General features: G+C 36.3%; 5 protein-coding genes across 5 annotated transcripts; 3 read left to right on the top strand and 2 right to left on the bottom strand.

Moving 5' to 3' along the window:
* Window positions 1-185: 185 nt before the first annotated feature.
* Window positions 186-1,183, top strand: pyrG (the record flags this gene model as incomplete). The annotated part of the gene is made up of 3 exons (XM_018439727.1): window positions 186-371; window positions 437-548; window positions 616-1,183. The coding sequence occupies 3 exons, from the start codon at window positions 186-188 to the stop codon at window positions 1,119-1,121; spliced, it is 804 nt and encodes a 267-aa protein (XP_018289133.1). The 3' UTR covers window positions 1,122-1,183.
* Window positions 1,176-5,464, bottom strand: PHYBLDRAFT_134998 (hypothetical protein). The gene is made up of 15 exons (XM_018429692.1): window positions 5,402-5,464; window positions 5,307-5,348; window positions 4,913-5,258; window positions 4,586-4,858; window positions 3,984-4,523; window positions 3,700-3,879; window positions 3,546-3,622; window positions 3,356-3,488; window positions 2,680-3,299; window positions 2,537-2,629; window positions 2,382-2,473; window positions 2,122-2,298; window positions 1,789-2,071; window positions 1,611-1,718; window positions 1,176-1,562 (listed from the first exon to the last, which is right to left on the bottom strand). Exons 2-15 carry the CDS (start codon window positions 5,307-5,309, stop codon window positions 1,278-1,280), a joined length of 3,210 nt encoding a protein of 1,069 aa, XP_018288812.1. The 5' UTR covers window positions 5,310-5,348; window positions 5,402-5,464; the 3' UTR covers window positions 1,176-1,277.
* Window positions 5,465-7,632: 2,168 nt separating this feature from the next.
* Window positions 7,633-9,225, bottom strand: PHYBLDRAFT_147997 (hypothetical protein; the record flags this gene model as incomplete). Its single annotated transcript, XM_018431991.1, has 8 exons — window positions 7,633-7,965; window positions 8,020-8,162; window positions 8,248-8,269; window positions 8,320-8,496; window positions 8,561-8,679; window positions 8,833-8,941; window positions 8,996-9,032; window positions 9,173-9,225. 8 exons carry the CDS (start codon window positions 9,223-9,225, stop codon window positions 7,633-7,635), a joined length of 993 nt encoding a protein of 330 aa, XP_018288811.1.
* Window positions 9,226-12,888: 3,663 nt separating this feature from the next.
* On the top strand, window positions 12,889-13,322 carry PHYBLDRAFT_147996 (hypothetical protein; the record flags this gene model as incomplete). Its single annotated transcript, XM_018431990.1, has 3 exons — window positions 12,889-12,967; window positions 13,036-13,220; window positions 13,296-13,322. 3 exons carry the CDS (start codon window positions 12,889-12,891, stop codon window positions 13,320-13,322), a joined length of 291 nt encoding a protein of 96 aa, XP_018288810.1.
* A 3,474-nt stretch (window positions 13,323-16,796) lies between these two features.
* PHYBLDRAFT_114967 (hypothetical protein) lies at window positions 16,797-18,203 on the top strand (the record flags this gene model as incomplete). The annotated part of the gene is made up of 5 exons (XM_018428429.1): window positions 16,797-17,064; window positions 17,124-17,162; window positions 17,238-17,320; window positions 17,393-17,411; window positions 17,491-18,203. The coding sequence occupies 5 exons, from the start codon at window positions 16,797-16,799 to the stop codon at window positions 18,201-18,203; spliced, it is 1,122 nt and encodes a 373-aa protein (XP_018288809.1).
* Window positions 18,204-19,389: the final 1,186 nt, after the last annotated feature.

The following is a 19,389-nucleotide window of genomic DNA, read 5'->3' as shown; positions in this document are numbered from 1 at the left end:
TGTATTTACTTTAATTTTAGCTGTTCAAGCGCCACTACAAATTCTGCCAAGTCTTAAAGATCTAAAAAACAAGTCACCAAATCATTTATGACTATATAGCCGGTCACAATTCCTGACAGGACTATTCACAAAACTCAAGGTTTAATTATTCGTCTTCACATTACTTCTTTTATATATATATCTTTATGATGCTGAACACATACAAGTCATATACAGAAAGAGCTGAACAGCACCCAAACGCATGTGCTCGCTCATTGTTTGAGCTTATGGAGCGTAAAAAGACTAACCTTTCTGTGGCTGTTGACGTGACTACTAAGAAGGAGCTTTTATCTATTGCTGATTCTGTCGGTCCCTACGTTTGCGTACTCAAGGTAGATTTCATAAATCATAATCCACCATGACCAATTTGTATCGCAATCTCAACTATTTGTGAAAGACACACATTGATATTGTTGAAGACTTCGACAAAGATCTCGTAGCCCAACTCGAGGCTTTGGCCAAGAAGCACGATTTTTTGATCTTCGAGGATCGCAAGTTTGCTGACATTGGCAAGTCTCACTCAACTTATCCAGAAGCTGTGTGAGAGATGTTAACATGGACAGCTGACCGTGATAGGTAATACCGTCAAACACCAATACGAAAAGGGTGTCTACAAAATTGCGTCTTGGTCTCACATTACCAACGCCCACACTGTTCCTGGTGAAGGTATCATCAAGGGATTGGGAGAAGTTGGTTTGCCTCTCGGCCGTGGTCTTCTATTGCTGGCCGAGATGTCTTCCAAAGGTGCCTTGACCAAGGGAAGCTACACTACTGAATCTGTTGAAATGGCACGCCGCAACAAAGACTTCGTGTTCGGATTTATTGCCCAACACAAGATGAACGAATATCCTGATGAGGACTTTGTTGTCATGACACCTGGTGTTGGTTTGGATATCAAGGGTGATGGTCTTGGGCAACAGTACCGCACTCCTCATGAAGTTATTGTTGAGAGTGGGTGTGATGTGATTATCGTGGGTCGTGGTATCTACGGTAAGCCAGATGAAGTGGAGGCACAGTCGAAGCGTTACCGCGAGGCAGGATGGAATGCATACCTTGAAAGAGTACGCATGCATAAAGCATAAAGCATAAAGTATAAAGTATAAATCCAAAAAATAAAATTAAAAATGAAAAGTAATGAATGGACAAATTGGGGAATACCCGGAGAATTTCTTTATTTTCTGAATGTAAAAAATCATAATGCGTCGAGAGGTCTTTATTATACACGATCGCTGCTCTCTTTATGTCTCGATCCATTCAGCAATATAAGAGAACGTTGTGAACTCTTGCTGCTCTACGCGTGTCATATTGGAGTTAATAGGTGTCAGTGCAGGACGTTCACGCGTGAACTCCTCATCGAAGTTAGACGTGTCAAGACGCCCAGTGATGGTGGGGTAGAAAGGTGGTGGTACACGTTTGTTAAGCATGTCGTCCCAGTTGACGGCCCTAAAGAAGGGATGGGCCTTGATATCAGCGGCATCGTTGGGTCCAGCACCCAATCGATTACCAGGATCACGTGTAAGGAGCTAGAGAAAAAAGTAAGTCTTGGTTGTCAAAGTATCACTTAAACTTACTCTCTGACAGATAGAAACAGAGTCTCGAGACATGTTGATAGGGTAAAGAATATCGTCTTCCAAGATTGCATCGAAGATTTCGTCTTCATCTTCACCACGGAAAGGCGACTAATTCAATGCATTTTACTATTAATACCAATATTCTAAAAGAGTTCTTTCTATTTTAAATAAGACTTACTTGACCGAGCAGCATCTCGTAGATGAACACACCAAAGGCCCACCAGTCAACAGCTCTGCCATATTTCTGCTCCAGTAAAATTTCAGGTGCCATGAACTCGGGTGTGCCGCAGAAAGTGCCTGTAGTCTGCTCGTACCACATGTTTTCCTTGCATAGACCATAATCGGCTACCTTGATGTGACCGTCCAGCCCAAGCATGATGTTGTCGAGCTTCAAATCACGGTAGACAATACCTTGACTATGGAAGTATTCAAGAGCCAAAAGTACTTCACATGCATAGAACCTATTTGATGCGTTAGAAATCAAATGTTTATACTCTATATGGTTACTTACTTTGCACGTCTCTCCGAGAAAGGTTCACGCTGGATATGCCACATCAAATCACCACCACTCACGTACTCCATAACAAAGTAAACGCGAGACTCAGTCTGGAAACACGAGTGAAGACCGATAAGGAAAGGATGGCGTTCACGGTTGGCAGCCTGGAAGATACGCTTCTCTGAACGAACACTACAAACAATAACCAGCTTAAGATAATTCTGCTCTTTTCTACATCTTTTCCATTGTTATTAATATTATTATTTAGTCATTACCTTTCAATTTCGTCATTGTCAATAATGAAACGCTTCTTCAACACCTTGATTGCATACAAGTTCTTGTCGTGCTTCTCCTCTGCAAGCATTACCTAGCGTGCAGAAAATTACACGGTTAATGATCGTGATGACAAAGAAAAAAAAAGCTTATTTACCTTGCCAAAGTTACCCTTGCCGAGAACAGCCAAGAAATTGAAATCGTCCAGACCAGCCTTGTGGGCTGCAGGCTTGACAGGCTTTGCTTGAGGCTATATAAGAGCAATAGGTAAGTTCTAAGTTCATTTCTAATTATGTGCACCCCTATACTTACTCTTGGTGCCATCTCTGTAGGATATTGTTGTTGAGGTCTGGCAGCAGGATTGACGATTGGTGCATAAGGATTCTGCTGAGGATGCTGGGGATGTTGGGGGTGTTGAGGATGCTGAGGGTACTGAAGATGCTGAGGTTGCTGAGGGGGTCTTTGATTAGCATAGTTGGGGTAACCCTGTCCATGTGTCATGGGGACGGGCTGTCCCGGGGAACTGGGCATGCTCATACGTGGAGGTGTCATTGCACCAGTTAGAAGAGGAGAACCAGGGCTAGAGGTATTAACAGGGCTCTCAGGTTCCGCTACAGGTAACTTCTGAGGTAATGTTGGAGGTGTTTCTACTGACAAGTGAGACAATTGTGTGCTCAATAAGTCAGGCTTAACAGAGTAATCGTCGTCAGCATGTTCAACAGGAGACACTTCTTCGTTGCTTTGGATACGATGGGGCTTGGCACTGGTAGCAGTCGAGGTTGAAGGGGTGATTGCACCATCGGTTGTTTTTCTTTTAGCCGCCTTGATTTCAGCTAACATCTGATTGGCCATTTCCATAGAAAGACCACAGAAGTCAGGCACAAGATGAGCGCACTTGTTGTGGCAAGTAATGTCACATTCTATTTTATCTGGTTAGCACCATCCAAAATCTATAGTAAACATCAGGTCACTTTACCAGAACATTTCTTGGCAACGCGGGAGCCAAATGGGAGCATATAGCCACAGTGGCAGCACCAACTGGCACCGATGTTTGTGAGGGGCTCGAATCGATGAGGAATTCTGTGGTTGAGCTTATCTTCGTCGTAGTCCTTAAAGTATTGCAAAGTTAGATGTAATAAATAAGATATTAAATATGAATAACTTACGGTTTCTGATACAGATCTTGAGATGCACTTAATAACAACTCGTCCGTAGCACTTCTTGTGACAGGTGTACTCGCAATCTAATCGTAGCAACATCAGCCACACTCCTCTTTTGTCTTGAAAAGTGTCTTGTTGTTATTGTTTTTCGGGAGTTTACCTTCACATTGGAATCCGCTGTTAACCAAGAAATCGCCACACAAGGCACATTTCATGATATTGTAGAACTTCTTCTCCACAAACTGATGACCGTTCATTTCATGAACCTCTTCCTTTCTCTGACGCACAGCACCAGCACGACCAAGCTTATCAAGAGGTCGACGGTTTCCAGCCTCACGTACTTTTTTTTAAAAAATTAATAAATAAATAAAAAGCACCCAAATTGCCCAAATTACCCAAATTAAAATAATTGTTCAACCACAAAAGGAAGTAATATAAACATACCAAAGTTCAGACGTAAGGCCATTTCTCCTTGAGGCTCGACATTAAACCAGGCCTCGATACCCTCTTGGCCAGACTGGGTTTCCTGGACTGGGGTAGCCTGGAGTTGAGGACTTGCCGGTCCCGAGTCATGGCCACTAATGTGTTGCTGTTGATGGAGTACATCTGCCTTGACCCAGCCGGGACCATTCTCCTGTTGAACCTTCTTCTTTCGAAGACCTTCAACAATATCGGTAATCTTGAGCCAAAAGATACCAATAGGCAAAATACGCTCGCCGGCCTGGTCGTACATGGCGATCTCAACCTCGGATGCCTTGTTCACATGTATTTCATACTCCTCAAGCCATCGATCACTACGAGAAGGTCTTGTGCGGTAAACAACATTTCCATCAATTTTGATGTGTACAACAGTATCTGGTATTTTAATCATGCTAGTGGGTGCGTGAGCCAATTCTCTGGCGCCTATAAGTTGCAACTGGAGTTTTCCGGTAACCGGGCGACGAAGATCAGGTGGGACGCGTGCCGAGGGGGCAGTTTCGAGTTCTTTTTATATGGCGTGAGTTATGCATATGGCTTGCATGTGCTTTGGCATGCATTTTCCTTACCATAGTCATCATCATCTCCTTCATCAATATACAGCTGCTTGTATTTCCGCAAAGCACGTTTAAGCAAACTCAGCTTTTCAATACTTTCTGTTAGTTGGCCCTGGACCTCCGCTCTTCTGCGCTTGTCGCTCAGAGAGGGTTCTCGGTCAAGGACTTCTGCCATGGTCTTGATTCCAGTCAGGACCTTCTTTTCCACATCCAGCTTGTATTCAAGCTCATGTAATTTTACCGACACCTTTGGCTTATTGTAAGGTGTGTCGGTCATAAGAAGGTCTATGAAGATTAAGTATTCGTAGTGTCATGAATGGGCTTGGATTGATGACTTACCGAGGTTTGTGTACTTCTTCTTTTCAACTTCGTCTTTCACAGGCATACTACTGGATCGTGGCAGCCGTATGCCTTGTACAGGGGATTGCGTCACTTCCCGGGTTGTAGGTTGTAGGTTTTCATGGGTATCATCGGACCTAGTCGAGGATTTGCTTGAGCGTGTTTCCAATCGATGAAGTTCCTCGGTGAAATAATCAATGAACTTTTGACACTGTGAGATTTCGGCTTCGCACTGAGCTATACCGTTGCGATCCCGGAGCAAGGATCGCATCTGTATGCCCTTATCCCGCATCATTCTGCTCTTCTCGATATCGGCCTTCAACTTGCGTATCTTCCCTTCTTGGTCCTAAGGAATAGATTGATGATGGGCTGATGTCCTTGTGCACATTCCTACCATGATGGCGGCTGATTCAACACAATATGAACAAGAGACGGGCTATTTCAAGGTATGTGTCAGTCTGAGATCATATCATTCGCCTTAAAGCCTACCTTTTGCACTAGGTAATCTAGAACAGTAGGAGAAGAGAAAGCAGAAATAAAGCTGTGCTTAGCAGGTAAGACAGAGTGTAGAAAAATGAAAATAACTTGTTGACTTCAAAATAGTGCGAGAGCCGTGGCACAAGCTTTCCCAGAATAAAAAAAAAGCGGGATTTCTCATTTCCTTTTTTTGTGTATTTATTAGTTTGACCGTCGCGTATAACACGCGACATTAGAGGAAGTAATAAAGGATGAAGGTTTACAGAGTTACTTTCTCTTTACATCAGCTTCTACTTTAGAAGGAAGGCTGGATACTTTCAGAGAAAGGTGGCGTTTGTTGAACACTTGGCGATAATGAAGAAAAAAGGTTATTGGGGAGGAGTTCCCAGCCCAAAGAAAGAGAGAGGGAGAGAGGGAGAAAGAAGCAGATGCTATCTCTATTGGAAGATTCACAGAAGAAATACTTAGCAAACAGAATGTTACTCTTTATTCTTATTCTGCGCATTTTTTTTCGTTTATAAGGACCTAACCACTCAACCTCACTGCCACATATATTATAAAAGTCAATTTGTTTTTGTAGTGGAAAGGCATATTTTGGACAGCGATCTCTTGTATAGCTAGTTTAATTATAAGACTAGCGTGGGTAGATATCACTATCAGGGCAGATATAGAATATGTGCTCAAGCTTGTGAAAAGAGCCTTAAGCAATCGATGTCATAGACCGGATGTTATAAATATTATCGTCATCCTCATTTTTAATAATATACTTTAACTAAAGTAAAGGCGTATCAGGGTGCCCATACATAGAATGCACTAGGTCATGCACCTAACCATCAAAGGAGGCTTTGAGACAAAAAATCGGCTACATACATATATTCATAACTATACATACATGATATATCAATATTTCTCTGTTATACGTTCAATACTTTGAGCAGAACATTTCCGTCAAGTAGACTATAATCGTTAAACTAGAAGAGTTCATATGTATATATATACTACCAATAAAAATCATTTTATTGATAAAATTAATAACACCTTTAACATTGGGCATCATTATGTACACAATTGTAAATATCACAACTTTACGAAATTTTGATCTAAAAACAAGTGTAATTGCAAAGCGAAATCAAACGGTGCCTATAAATTCTCGGAAGACAATTACAGCAGATGTTATACAAAACAGTATGAGGCTCAACAACCCAACACTAAATAGGGTTGGTGGAAATTTCAAGTTCATTACAAGCAAAAAGAAAAGGAAGGCCATTGCTTGTAACATTGATACGGGAGTTTTGTTTTTAGACAAGCTTATTTGATGGAAGGAAGGTCTTGCAAGAGTTGTGTCAATTAAGATTGCTATTAGGAGATATAGTCGACAGGATCGCTAGCAGCCAATTTTTTGGTTTTGAAGTTTATTCGTTTTTCATTTGGGCAGTATACTATTTTGGATACAGCCGCTTAAAGTTATATTTCAGAGGGTGAAACAAATATTTAATACTCTCCCTTATAAAAAAAAGTCGTTATTATGTTTAGTAGATCATGAAGTAGGTACAACTAGAGAAATAGCCCAAAATTCTCAAATACATACTAGCTTTATTTTTTTCAGTAATTCTCTGATGTAATGCTTGTTAATGAATCCTTCTATACTTCTAATAGAGAACGCCACAACTTGGATTTGGGCTTACTTTGAATTATCTAATGGTCTTCATTTATTGCCCGCACTATCTTATCTGCAAGACCTTCGATTTGTCAATAGTTCTTTTTCATAATATACTTGAAAGTACTTTTCTTTTTCTTATTTTCTTCTAGAACATATATAATATTATTTTCTTGAAAACAATTTAGCTGTAACGGTCAAACATTTGAGAAATACAATTTTTATTTATTATAGTTGAAGTGTTGTATTTTTGTAAATAAAGAGCCCATTAATGACCTTGAAAGTAGTTAACGCGGGGTTTCTAGAGTTATTTTCGTAGCAGATTTTCAATTGTGCCTAGCCACAGCTATTATATATATATATATATGTTTTATTTTATTGTTGGTTGTAAACCGTAAAGATCATTTGCTCGCTTGAATAATTCATTCTAATTCTATCCAACAGTTATTTATAATAGTAATTACTGTTAGAGAAATGGTAAGAGAGTAGACGTGTGCTGTGTTGTCCTGGAAACATCTGTGCTCAAACAGCACGTGGCTTATTTAGTGTTACAATTTCAAACATTTTATTCAATACAAGATATACTCTAAAGAAGTTTAGAGTCGGTATTGATGTGGGGACGACTAAAGGTGGATTCGGATTCCTTCTGTAGAGACGATCCAGTGCTTTCTGGCCAGGAAAGAGTCTCACTTGTCCTACGCGAGTTGAAAGCGTCTAGAGGCATATGAAGTAGGCTTTCATCTAATCGCATTCTTGAACGTGGCTCTTGTAACATGTGAATTGTGTCCTGTGCCTGACCTAACATACTTGTGTATTCTTTTATCCGCTCTTCGACATCGTATATACTACCCTTATGTTTCTTCTGACCCTTCTCTATTAAACTCAGTCTTCCTCGAAGCTGGTTATTTTCATAGGCCACCTAAACCATAATCATAAACACACACAAGCTATCTCAATACTTCACTTTCCTTACCGTAGCAAGATCAGAATACATCGATTTTATGGCCTGTGTTGCATGCACATCTTCCTCTTTTTGGGATTCCAAAGCATTTTCTAAAAGGATCTGCAAGTTGACATTCACTTCCTGCGTTGCTGTCAGATCCTGCTCAATTTCTACTGGAAATATAATCAACAAATATTAATTAAATAGACCTACACTATTTCTATTAACAAAAAAATACCAAGGCCAATGCTTCCTTACAAATTCTATTATTGGATCGGTTCTAAGGATGACTCGGTCAGAAATTTTGTCCAAATTCAACAAAAGACTCACAATATCAAAGGTCATACTGTCTATTTCTTTTGCCAGGCCGTTCATTTCATTGCGAAATTGCTTCATGTCGTCCCTGGTTTTTTGCATATCTCGGAGGAAATCAAGTCGATCTTGTGGATCTGCTTTGGTATTCTTCTCTCGAATTGTTCGAAGTGGTGTTGATTGTGATCCAGTGGGCTATGTTGTTGCAAATGTATGATATAGCTTGATTTGGATTTCAATTGACCTTTGCAGCACTTACTCTTTGCTTTCCAAAGTAAGCTCTTGAGGGTTGGGCTCCATGTACTTGACGGCCGTATTCTCCGACGGAACACAATGTAATATGAGGATAACCATTTGTATCCCTTTTTGGGGTTTCTACTATCTTCCTTCAATATCAAGTTATCCTTAAAGTTGATCTACCTTTTGTAAATTGTATACATGGCGGGGTACTGTGTGACGATTCAGGGTAACCCAACGATAGCTGAGCGAAAGAATGATGAATGTCAGCGGATGCGGTTAATGGAGACTTACCTGACCAGTCTTCTCCGGATTCATTTATGAATGCATGAAAACCAACAGCCACAGTAATGGTCAACACAAACGACGTCTTCAGAGCTAGAGGAGAGAATTGAGAGAATGACTAGTAAGAAAGGTATCAATAAGCCACCAACTCTGGTTGATAAAAAAAACCCACAGTTATCTTTTCAGGACCAGAAGCGGGAAGAAGTTGACTTGAGAACGCGGAAGAATAAAAAGGCTGTATATTCCTTTTTTGGACCGGCATTGTTCGTTTGTGGAGTGCCCAAAGACCAGTAAAAAAAACATATAGTATCCTGTGACAGCGTAGTGACGTACAACCAATGGCTCTCACCTATCTCGTACCACATGGTTGACTCGACTCTTTTGATCTCTTGGATTTGACATGCTTTTACACATTTCAAAAGGTCGGCTTTGATATATTCCAACCTTTAGTATGGGTATATCTGTATGTATGTATGTATGTATGTATGTACAGGAGATGTATTTTCTTTATAAAAATAAATAAGGAAATCTCCTGCTTACCTAATCCTTGAGATAAAGCTCTCCTGGTGTGGTTTATATTAAGGGAGATGTAGTTGAAATAAGTATCCTAACGATCAATTGATAAAGTTACATTCTTTCAAAAAAAAAAGCTATTTAATGCTACAGTATCTTGGCTAGCATTTGATTTGCCTTGATTTATCAACCACCGTTTAATGACCACTTTTCTGGTGATTTTCATAATTTTTTTTCTCTGAAAAATAAAACATTAATTCTTTAGACTGATTCTTTCTTAAAAGTAGAAAATAGTTCACGCAGTTCCTAGTACTTACGCTTGTATTGTAGAAAACAATGGTTTTGTTTGAGCAGGGATCTCAAGTACCCTGCGCTTGTGTTCGATTTAGACTTGGAAACATATCTATCATAAATACAATTTCGTTTCATATTATTCCGGGATCCCTGTAAAGTATTTGTATTCTTATAAAAGATAAACTTGATTATTAAGTACATCTCATGTTTGCTAAATTACCTTGGGATAATATCACTTTTTTCCCTAATACCAAGTCAAATGATACGTAAACAACACATGCCTTCACTGTGAAAATAAATTGTATTAAACTATAGCTGTATATGATATGACAATACAAGTAAATGCAAAATTTCAATAGGGGTTACTGGCCATTTTGTTTTGTTTTGTTTTCATGTTTGAAACAAAATGTTGGGGAGAATAAAATACAAATAAACACATATTATCTTTTCAAAAAGATGTTTTCCCAAAGAGCCCTGAATTTTATTATGGTTTTCTCCAATACCAAGTGACAGAGTCAGGCGAACTTTATAATTGATGGCAGTATTTTAGAGATAAAAATATTATATGTATATTAATGGAAGCACGAAAATTAGAAACAAATATCCGAAGGTTCCTAACAACTTTTGGGTAATAAATACAGGGTCCTGCCTTAAAATGGGGCGTTGTAGTCCATTGTTTAACGCTATATTAAAAAGGAGAAGCTTTCGAAGATGTTTGAAAGCTTTTTTCTTAGGTTTTTAAGGGTAGCTCTGGGATAGTATTGTAGTTAAAGAGCATCTTTTTTTCATTCATTTACTATTGTAGTTCAAAAATGAAGACACGTTTTTAATATCCCACTCTTGTCCCCTTTTTTCATAATATTCTTCTATTACCAAGTCTTTTTCTCTTTTCAATTGATACAACACACTCTTTAATTAAAACGCAATATAGAATATAATAAAAGCAATTTATTACATTATCTAAAAAATGTAATAGCTTATTATAATGACATTTTGGAGATATATGGCAATAACCAGATTGAACAAAATACACTCTCCTTGTCTCCAGCAATATTTTAGGACTTGGTCCCTGTCTTAAACTCATCTGACTTTTTCTCTACTTACTTTCAGTCTGAATAACATATATGAATCTTGCAGTAGCTGTGTAATCACTTTAGGATACATGAAAGGTATTTTGTAAGTTTAAGACAGGAAGATTTTGCTTCCATCAACGAATATCAAACTTTAACAAAGTCATAAAGTCCACACAGTTTAAATCGGTCCGTATAGAATAGTTTATACGAATAAGGATAACAGAAAAATAAATACTAATTGTAATATCATATTTGAAGACTATGACAAGTTTAATTTGATGTCTAAGATTAACTATGTGGGACAAGGGCTGGGAGCTCGTTTTTTCTCATGATATTAACTATGAACACTAAGGAAATTAACTTTGAGAATACTTTTTGAATAACCATCAAAAATGCTTATTTTCCTTTCCTTAGTGTTGGGTCAACCTGTTGCATATATAGTCCTATAATGCAGTATACGTCATGTGTATACTAAACTATTTATTCATAATCATTTATTACTAGTAAAATTTAAGCTCTATATGGATTCATGTACGGAATACTCTAACCATTAAAGGTTCATTTAACGAGGTTTGTTAATAAAGAAAATCAACACCCCACCTTTTATTTGTGGGGCACATTAAATTCTGTTAAATCATTATCACCGTCATCTTACATATTAAAAAGAAAGAGAGATATCTCTGTGAATAACTTACATTTGGTCTCTATATTTTTAAAGCAAGTTCATGAATTACTCTTGCACAGATAGCTCACAATGTAATTGTGTTTCCAATTGAGATAGCAAGGAGAACAAGTAAGTGATTAGCTGTGAAGGGAATCTTTGAATCTCGCACATACTATATACGATGATAATTGTGTTCTCAATTGAGATGAGAACAAGAGAGACAAGCAAAGTGACAAGAATATTTTTTAAGCTAGCTTGATATTTAAAAGAGATTACTTGATGACTTTTTGAAAGGTATCAAGAAAGTAGTTCACTGACTAAAATATATTCTTTATTTGAGAAGAATCTAATGGTATTATCTGACAACTTGGAAATTTAAAGACTTTAAAGCCTTGTAAGGTTCTAGAGGCTTTAAGGGTTGTTACGGCCCTAATGGCTCTAAGAGCTTTGGACACTTCAAAGACACCAGAGATTTTAAATAATTCAATGCTATCAAAAACATTCTTTTAATGATCGTATACGTATTATTATCCATAGACTATATACGATGGTAATTGTGTGCCCAATTGAAGCAAACAGTAAAAAAGTAAGTAAAGTTAGGGATAAAAAGACGCACCATATAGCAATTGAATTTACACAAGAAAACCTCTGGCTATCGAGCCAACTATAGAAATTAGAAAGGCTTTCATAAATTTAGACGAACAGGTAGTGCAAATGGGTAGTGAATACTTAAAATTAATAACAGTATAAGAAGCACATAAGAAACTTTAGGAAGAAGTATTGTCATAAATGATAGAAGATGAGTATACAATGTATGAAATAAGAAATAATGAAACTAAACAACAAGTTCAAATATCGCTATTTTATTTGAACCAAGGTTTTCAATTTTTGTATGAGCTACGATTGCTTTTGTCTTAGCACCAAATATTTAAATAAACATGGACGAACGGCCTTTTCTTTTTTATAATAGTATGCTTATTGCTTCTTAAACTGTCCCAAAGGAGACAACTAGTCTACCTAATATATATAAAAAATAGAGAACATTGACAGCGAATTTAAAATCTTCGACAATGCTTGACCATTGACTCAAGAGAAAAATATATGCTATTATTCTTGGCAAATATGTAATATTGTCTGATATATTCTGATTCTACTTATTAATAGACTGTTTATATATGTATTACATATTTAAGCTTGTAGAATTGTGCAGTTTGTAAAAGACTGGATATTAAAGAAATAAAAAACCTCAATTTTTTCTTCAAAGTAATCAAATATACCGTGTATTATTGTTAAAAAAAGAGTGATATATGATGACTTTAGATATTATCACTGAGTTCTTGTGTGCCTGTACTGTGTGATTATTATTTTTGCAGACATGTTCAAAATCTTTATTTGCAGAAATTTAGCCATTCATTTCATATGGACCAATCACCGGTCACACTCTTGAACTCTTACTGACTGGGTCAACCCCCGGCTTTTCTTAACCTCTTCCCAAACGAGATAAACACAAAAAGTTTAGAAATGCAGCCTTCATTGACCTTGCGCGCCGTCCATACACCTTTGATTCGTTTCGTTGGTTCCAGAGCTGCCCTGTGGAAGGGTAATTCTTTTTTCTTGCATATTAACTGTTGCTCCTATAAGATATAAAGTACTGATGTGTAAGGACAGATGCACCACACCACACCGGCCCTCATGTCATGACTCCTTCTAATCTCGAGAAGCACGTCGCCAAGGCTTCCGAGGTTGTTGCTAAGACTGCTGCACCTGCTGCACCCACAACCTTTACCACAGGCGATATGCCTGCAAGATACCGCCGTGCACCCATCACCGAACTTGAAATGGAGGCTATTGAGGTATGTACAACAAAATGTGTATGTAATCATTAACTAATAGATCAACCTTTTATTTATATACTATTGAATAAACAGAGCGGAGGAGCTACTTACTCATTCTAGAGCTAGTGAAGTCTTCACCAATTAAACCTCATTATATAACAACTTCATCGAACTACATGTGTGATCTAATCAGTCAAAATGTCGCATTCAATTTCAACATAGTCCACTCTTACGCAATCAAACAACTATATCGGAACTAAAGAAATAATTGGAGATATATATATATAATGGTGTCATACATGAAAGTATATAATTGCCATTTTTCATTTATCAGATTTTGGGTTTTTCTTAAGAACAAAAATGCAAAGTGTATGTGGGGTAATGTAGACAGGAAGAAATATACAAATATTTCCCTAGACAGAATATATCTATATTATGTAGACTTTATTATTTTAAGGGAATCAATTATAATTATGTGAAAACGTGTATTTTAAGGCTTTCTTCCCCTTCTGCCAAAGAGTATGTTGTAATATATAACACAAAGAAAACAAAAGGGCATATCTACTTCGTTAGTATTTGTAATATAGAATTCATTTTTTTTTAGTATTTAGTGACACTGAGGCAAGAAGGTACACAAGCATCCACAAATATAAGCTCAGAGTAGGCTACAGGACTCGATCCAAATAAACCATTTTTCAACATAATTCCAAAATAAAACAGAAGGAGCACCCAACTTGTATTATGAAAGAGCATTATGATAATGGTACATTATACATACTTACGTGAGAATATAAGTCACACCTTCCACTATAGACAAGCTTTCTAGTATATCATTATTATCCATTAAATAAATATAGCGTCTAATTCAATTTATATAATAAATGTAAATGTAAAGATACTTTAAAAACACTTGGAGCCAAACTACAATTATTTAAATAGTCCCTATTGTTTTTTTCTTGAGAAAATAGGATTATACAGATATTTTTCAACTACCTAAAGGAATTCAGAAAATATTAATTTCTTCTCTATTAATTCAAGTAAGCCTTTATGTAGCTGATAAGCAGGATTTGCAAAGCTGATTTAGAATATTACAGTGATGAAATATCGTATCTAGAAGTTTAAGCCTATTACTCAATTAACGAAGCTCTTAAATTATATATAAATGGTAATATACTAGGTCTCCAACAAGCTAACAGAATAATAACTAGATTATACGAGCCAATAATAATATTAATATCAAAATGGACTCTCTTATTTATCATGATGACTTATTGCATACTTTCACGTAGAGCAGTTTGACTTTCTCAGTAGATTCCATTCAGAAATTTCCTAGAAAAGGAATATAAGACAAAGAAGAAAAAGAGAAATAAAAAGTCAAATAAAAGGTCTCTTATTTATAGACAGTTTTTTTGGGGGGACTTACAAGAGTCTGATCAATTGTACATTAATATGGTAGTCAATGCTGGCATTATTTATAGAAACTGATACTCTAAAAATATAACCAAAAGACTGAATAACCATATATTCGTAGGAGACAATACAAAAAACTCAAGCCCTGTATTTTAAAACTATGCAAATTTAGATATTCTGCGTGCTTAATTTTATGTCAAACAACCATGTAATTGTATCACAGTGCTAAACTTACGTTTTAAAGCGCACATTTTCTATCAGCAATCAATTGTTCAAGTGTACGCACTTAGCAATAAAGAAAAACCAAATGTTTTGTGAATATTTTAAATTAGTACCAAATGGATATCTTAATATCAATATCTTCACACCGACAAAATTGCTCCTCTTTATATTTGGTACACTTTCTTGTGAATCCGCTAGTATTGACTTTATTGACTTTTTAAACTTCGACCCATAATATGGTTGATTATAAGAAAGATGTTCTCTTTAAAGCTTCTTTTATTGAACATTCTGTCTTTGTAAGAAGCAGAATGCGCAAATGTTGAATGTAAGCCATTCAGTAAACCATTTACCGTATTTTTCTAAGAGGTTACGCTTTGGACTTTATTTTTGTGACCAAAGAAAAAATTGGTTTATAATATAGTATATAAATTAACTGTAGACTTTCAAAATTCAATAAAAAGTAGACACACATGAACTGAAATAAGTAATTGTGTAGCTTGTAAAAAAATATACAATAATAATTTAAATAAAAGAAGACTTATGTGTGACACCAAGAGCTGCTCCTTACACTTCTTCTAATGCCAAGCTATACTTTGTTTGATATTCCTTCAAAGAAGCTATATGTTGCATCTATCGCCTTTACAAAATTGTCAAAAAGTTCCGATATAATTGCATTTACCATTTTCCGTTCGGAATGCGGCAATACCCTGGTTGTCATAAGCTTTAAATATTTTACGCTCTGTTCTTATTATTTTTGTTTTGTTTCTATAGTGATTAAATAAATGATATAAAGGAAATGGTTTTTATTAGTGATCTTCAGGTACACATCTTACTAAGAAAAAAAGAAACTTCTCAATCTCTTTTATCCTTTATAATTCATATTTTATACTTTATCTTTCTCTGCTTCTTTGTCTCCCTGTTTCATACAAATCAGTCAAACTGTGCAGTCAATTTCTTATAGAAAAACCGCTGCCTGTATATGCTACTTATTGTATATTATTATTATGTTTCTTGGTTTTCTAGATCTTAATCTGATTAGAAATACATTTTATTTTATTTTATTTTATTTTAGCTGTCGTGATCCATTGTCTATTATTTAAATTTCAAAATAACATTCACACTGTACTTGGATCCGGGTATGCGGGCAAAGACGATCAAATAAACAGTCGCTTACAACAATTTATCCAGATTCACATGCAGATATGCATTATTTTTTCAAGGCTAGGTCCATTACAGCGGATAAATCTTGACATACAATCGTCATTTATGGACAATAGATTAACATTCAAACATTTAATACCATCGATACATATATAACAAGAGTCTTCTCGGCTATTGCAGTATCAATTGGCTTGAACAACATAGGCTTTTGGATTGTTGTTCTAAACCAAAATTGCGCGGAGACTTTTGCTGGTTCGACCACGGAAAAATAATACCGATCTTTGTGGATTGACAAATATATAATTAAAATACCGGATACCATGGCTTGTCATATAAGACAGAAGAGTCGGTCAACTAAACACTACACTCGAAAGCTCACTTTGTAAGTTTAGTTAACCCAGCAAAGTAATTGGGATAAAATAAAACCAGTGAAGCTTATATGAATCTTTATGTCAGAAGAATAAATAAATTCAAAATTAAGACGTATTGTTCTTGAATATGTTTATCTTGAGTATAAAGCTTAAAGCTTAAAACTTTGAAGAAAAGCATAGAGCACGCTGTATATACCACACCATATCCCGAAAATTCATGGAATAAAGATAACCGATATCCGTAATATAGACCAGTTTTGGAAATACTCATAAAATGAAATCTGCAGCCCGGATGATCTCACTCAAAAAATTGAAAGTAGAAACATAGCCGGAAAGAGAAAAAAAAGATTTACATTGAGAGGCCTATTTAAATGGCCTAGAATATTACAAATCATTTCGTCTCTTCTCTTCAAAAATATTCTTCTTCAACATGTCCTTGGCAAAAAACACCAATACCGAGGAAATTGAGTTGATGCGTAAGCTTCACGGCAAGCTTATTCTTGACGAAAGTGGCTTCTTCCAAAAAGTGACCCAGAAGAATTCATCTCTAAACGGAAAAGCTGCGGATACCTATTACCAGAACTGGAAAGACCAAAACAACCTAAAGAACAATGAGAAGGATGTAGAAAGCCGTCGTGAACATGCTCAGACAATGACAAACTCATTCTATGACTTGGTAACAGATTTCTATGAATATGGTATGTAGTCAAACATGCAAGTAGGAAAAATGAAAGAGAATTTCTAACCCTTGAGTTAGGTTGGGGACAATCTTTCCATTTTGCAAAGCTGTACAAGGGTAAGTGTATAATGTGTAGTGTACTTCAAACCAAAAATGTATATATTGTGTGTGCTAACGGGACTACATCAATAGGTGACACATTCGAAGAAAATATTAAGCGCCATGAAAGCTTCTTGGCTCTGAAACTCGGATTGAAGAAGGGAATGAAAGTATTGGTAAGCTTGTGGTACTGAGCATGTAAAAAGAAGACGTTTTTTTGCTTATCTACTTTGTGTAATTATATTTAGGATGTTGGCTGTGGTGTTGGTAAGCTTTTTATATATATACTTATAAAATGAGGTAAATGAAGCGACAGTTACTAAGACATTATTGGGGGTTTATCTAGGCGGTCCTTTACGTGAGGTTGTCAAATCATCTGGATATGCTCATGTTACTGGCATCAACAACAACGCTTATCAGATTGAACGTTGCCGTGCTTACTCCGAAAAGTATGGCTTATCTGCATACACCGACTTCATTAAAGGAGACTTTACCAATATGCCCGTTGAGGATCACACATTTGACTCTGTATTCTCTGTTGAGGCTACTGTACATGCCCCGAAGCTCGAGATGGTATACGGAGAGATTTATCGCACACTGAAGCCTGGAGGACGATATGCATGCTATGAATGGTGTACTACTCCATCTTATGACGAAAACAACATCAACGAGAAGAAGATTATTCACGGCATTGAACAAGGAAACTCAATTTCCAAACTCTACACCACTGAAGCATGCCTTGCAGCAGCAAAATCTGTTGGGTTCAAGGTCATTGAAGAAGGGGATGCGGCTATTTTGGATGCAGCAACTGAACCATGGTACAACACCTTAAAAAAGCCAGAGGGGCTTCGTGGTATTCTTCGGTCCCCCTATGGACGCTTTTACACTAACACACTACTTACCGGCCTCAGTAAATTCAATCTTGTCCCCCCTGGTGTATTAGAGACATCTCAGCTACTCAATTCCGCTGCAGATACACTTGTGGCAGGCGGAGAGATGGGCATCTTTACACCAATGTACTTTTTCCTTGTTGAGAAACCACTTGACGCATCTTCATAATATTCTATAACTATCCTTTCTTTTTATCTTATATCACTAAACCAATTTTTAATTTTTACAATATAATATTCTGAACACTGTAGTAATAACTAGAACATATGTATGTACGGTACCTTTTCTTTTGTTCCTTTCTCTTCACTATGTATATATAAAAATAATAATAATAATAATAATAACTATACTTTCAAAGAATATCAAGCAATACACACAAATATCCTCAGGATCGTATATATGTATCGTATATAATTAACTAAACGATCGGCCGACTAAAGGACGTTCAATTGATTGACGTACTCTTCTTGTTATTATAATTATAATATTAAAGACACATATTCAAGACAAAGTTACAATATATGTAATCTACTTGGACCCTAAACTTTAAAATGACACGGGTATTGCTACAGAATTCGCGCCCTTAATTTATTGGTAAGAATCCAGTGTGGGCTGTTGTACATGTACATGCGTATGTGTAATATGTGATTCAATGGATTTGGTACTAAATACTTTATATATATACGTATATGAATTGTCAATAAACGTTATATATAGTCAAATCTTGGACCAATCATTAATCTATAGTTTAAGGTATAAAATTAGATTTTTTTTTGATAAATCCATTTACATATCAATCGTTTAGTATTTGTAACACCCTTACGTATTCTTTACAATATCAAGCACTTGTATTTGTAAGCATCTTGCGTTGCTTGCTAAATTAATACTTGAAAAGCGTTAAGGTTGATAACCACACCTCAAAAAACCGGACTGTGAAAAGTCGGTGTATCCTTTGAATTCATGCAAGGATTTCATAGGATGGGAGAGCGTTTTCAAAAGACGCACATACACAAAAATTGTTATCTACTATATTTCCACAAATTACTCATAAACTCTTGATACGGCTTCCCACTTCTCCAGATAAATATTTGGCTAGGAAAAGCTATTATGTTTACTAAAGATGAATTGCATTCCTACATAAAGTACTATATATAATAGAGTAGGTGTTGAATTGTAGAAATACTATTACTGCTGTATCTGTTAAAGATATACTTTAAATATTGATAATCCGACACATACTGTGGAAATTTCATAAAACAAAAATCATTCTGACGTTTGAGCAATAAATATACAGAGTTTGTCCTTAATATGCAGGAAACAATCTGAATAAAAATACTAATGTTTTTTGTTATTC

The sequence above is a fragment of the Phycomyces blakesleeanus genome, assembly GCF_001638985.1.
Source record: "Phycomyces blakesleeanus NRRL 1555(-) unplaced genomic scaffold PHYBLscaffold_17, whole genome shotgun sequence".
NCBI classification, from domain to species: Eukaryota; Fungi; Mucoromycota; class Mucoromycetes; order Mucorales; family Phycomycetaceae; genus Phycomyces; species Phycomyces blakesleeanus.
Note: the sequence above shows the minus strand (reverse complement) of the source record. Positions and strands in the feature narration are given on the sequence as shown.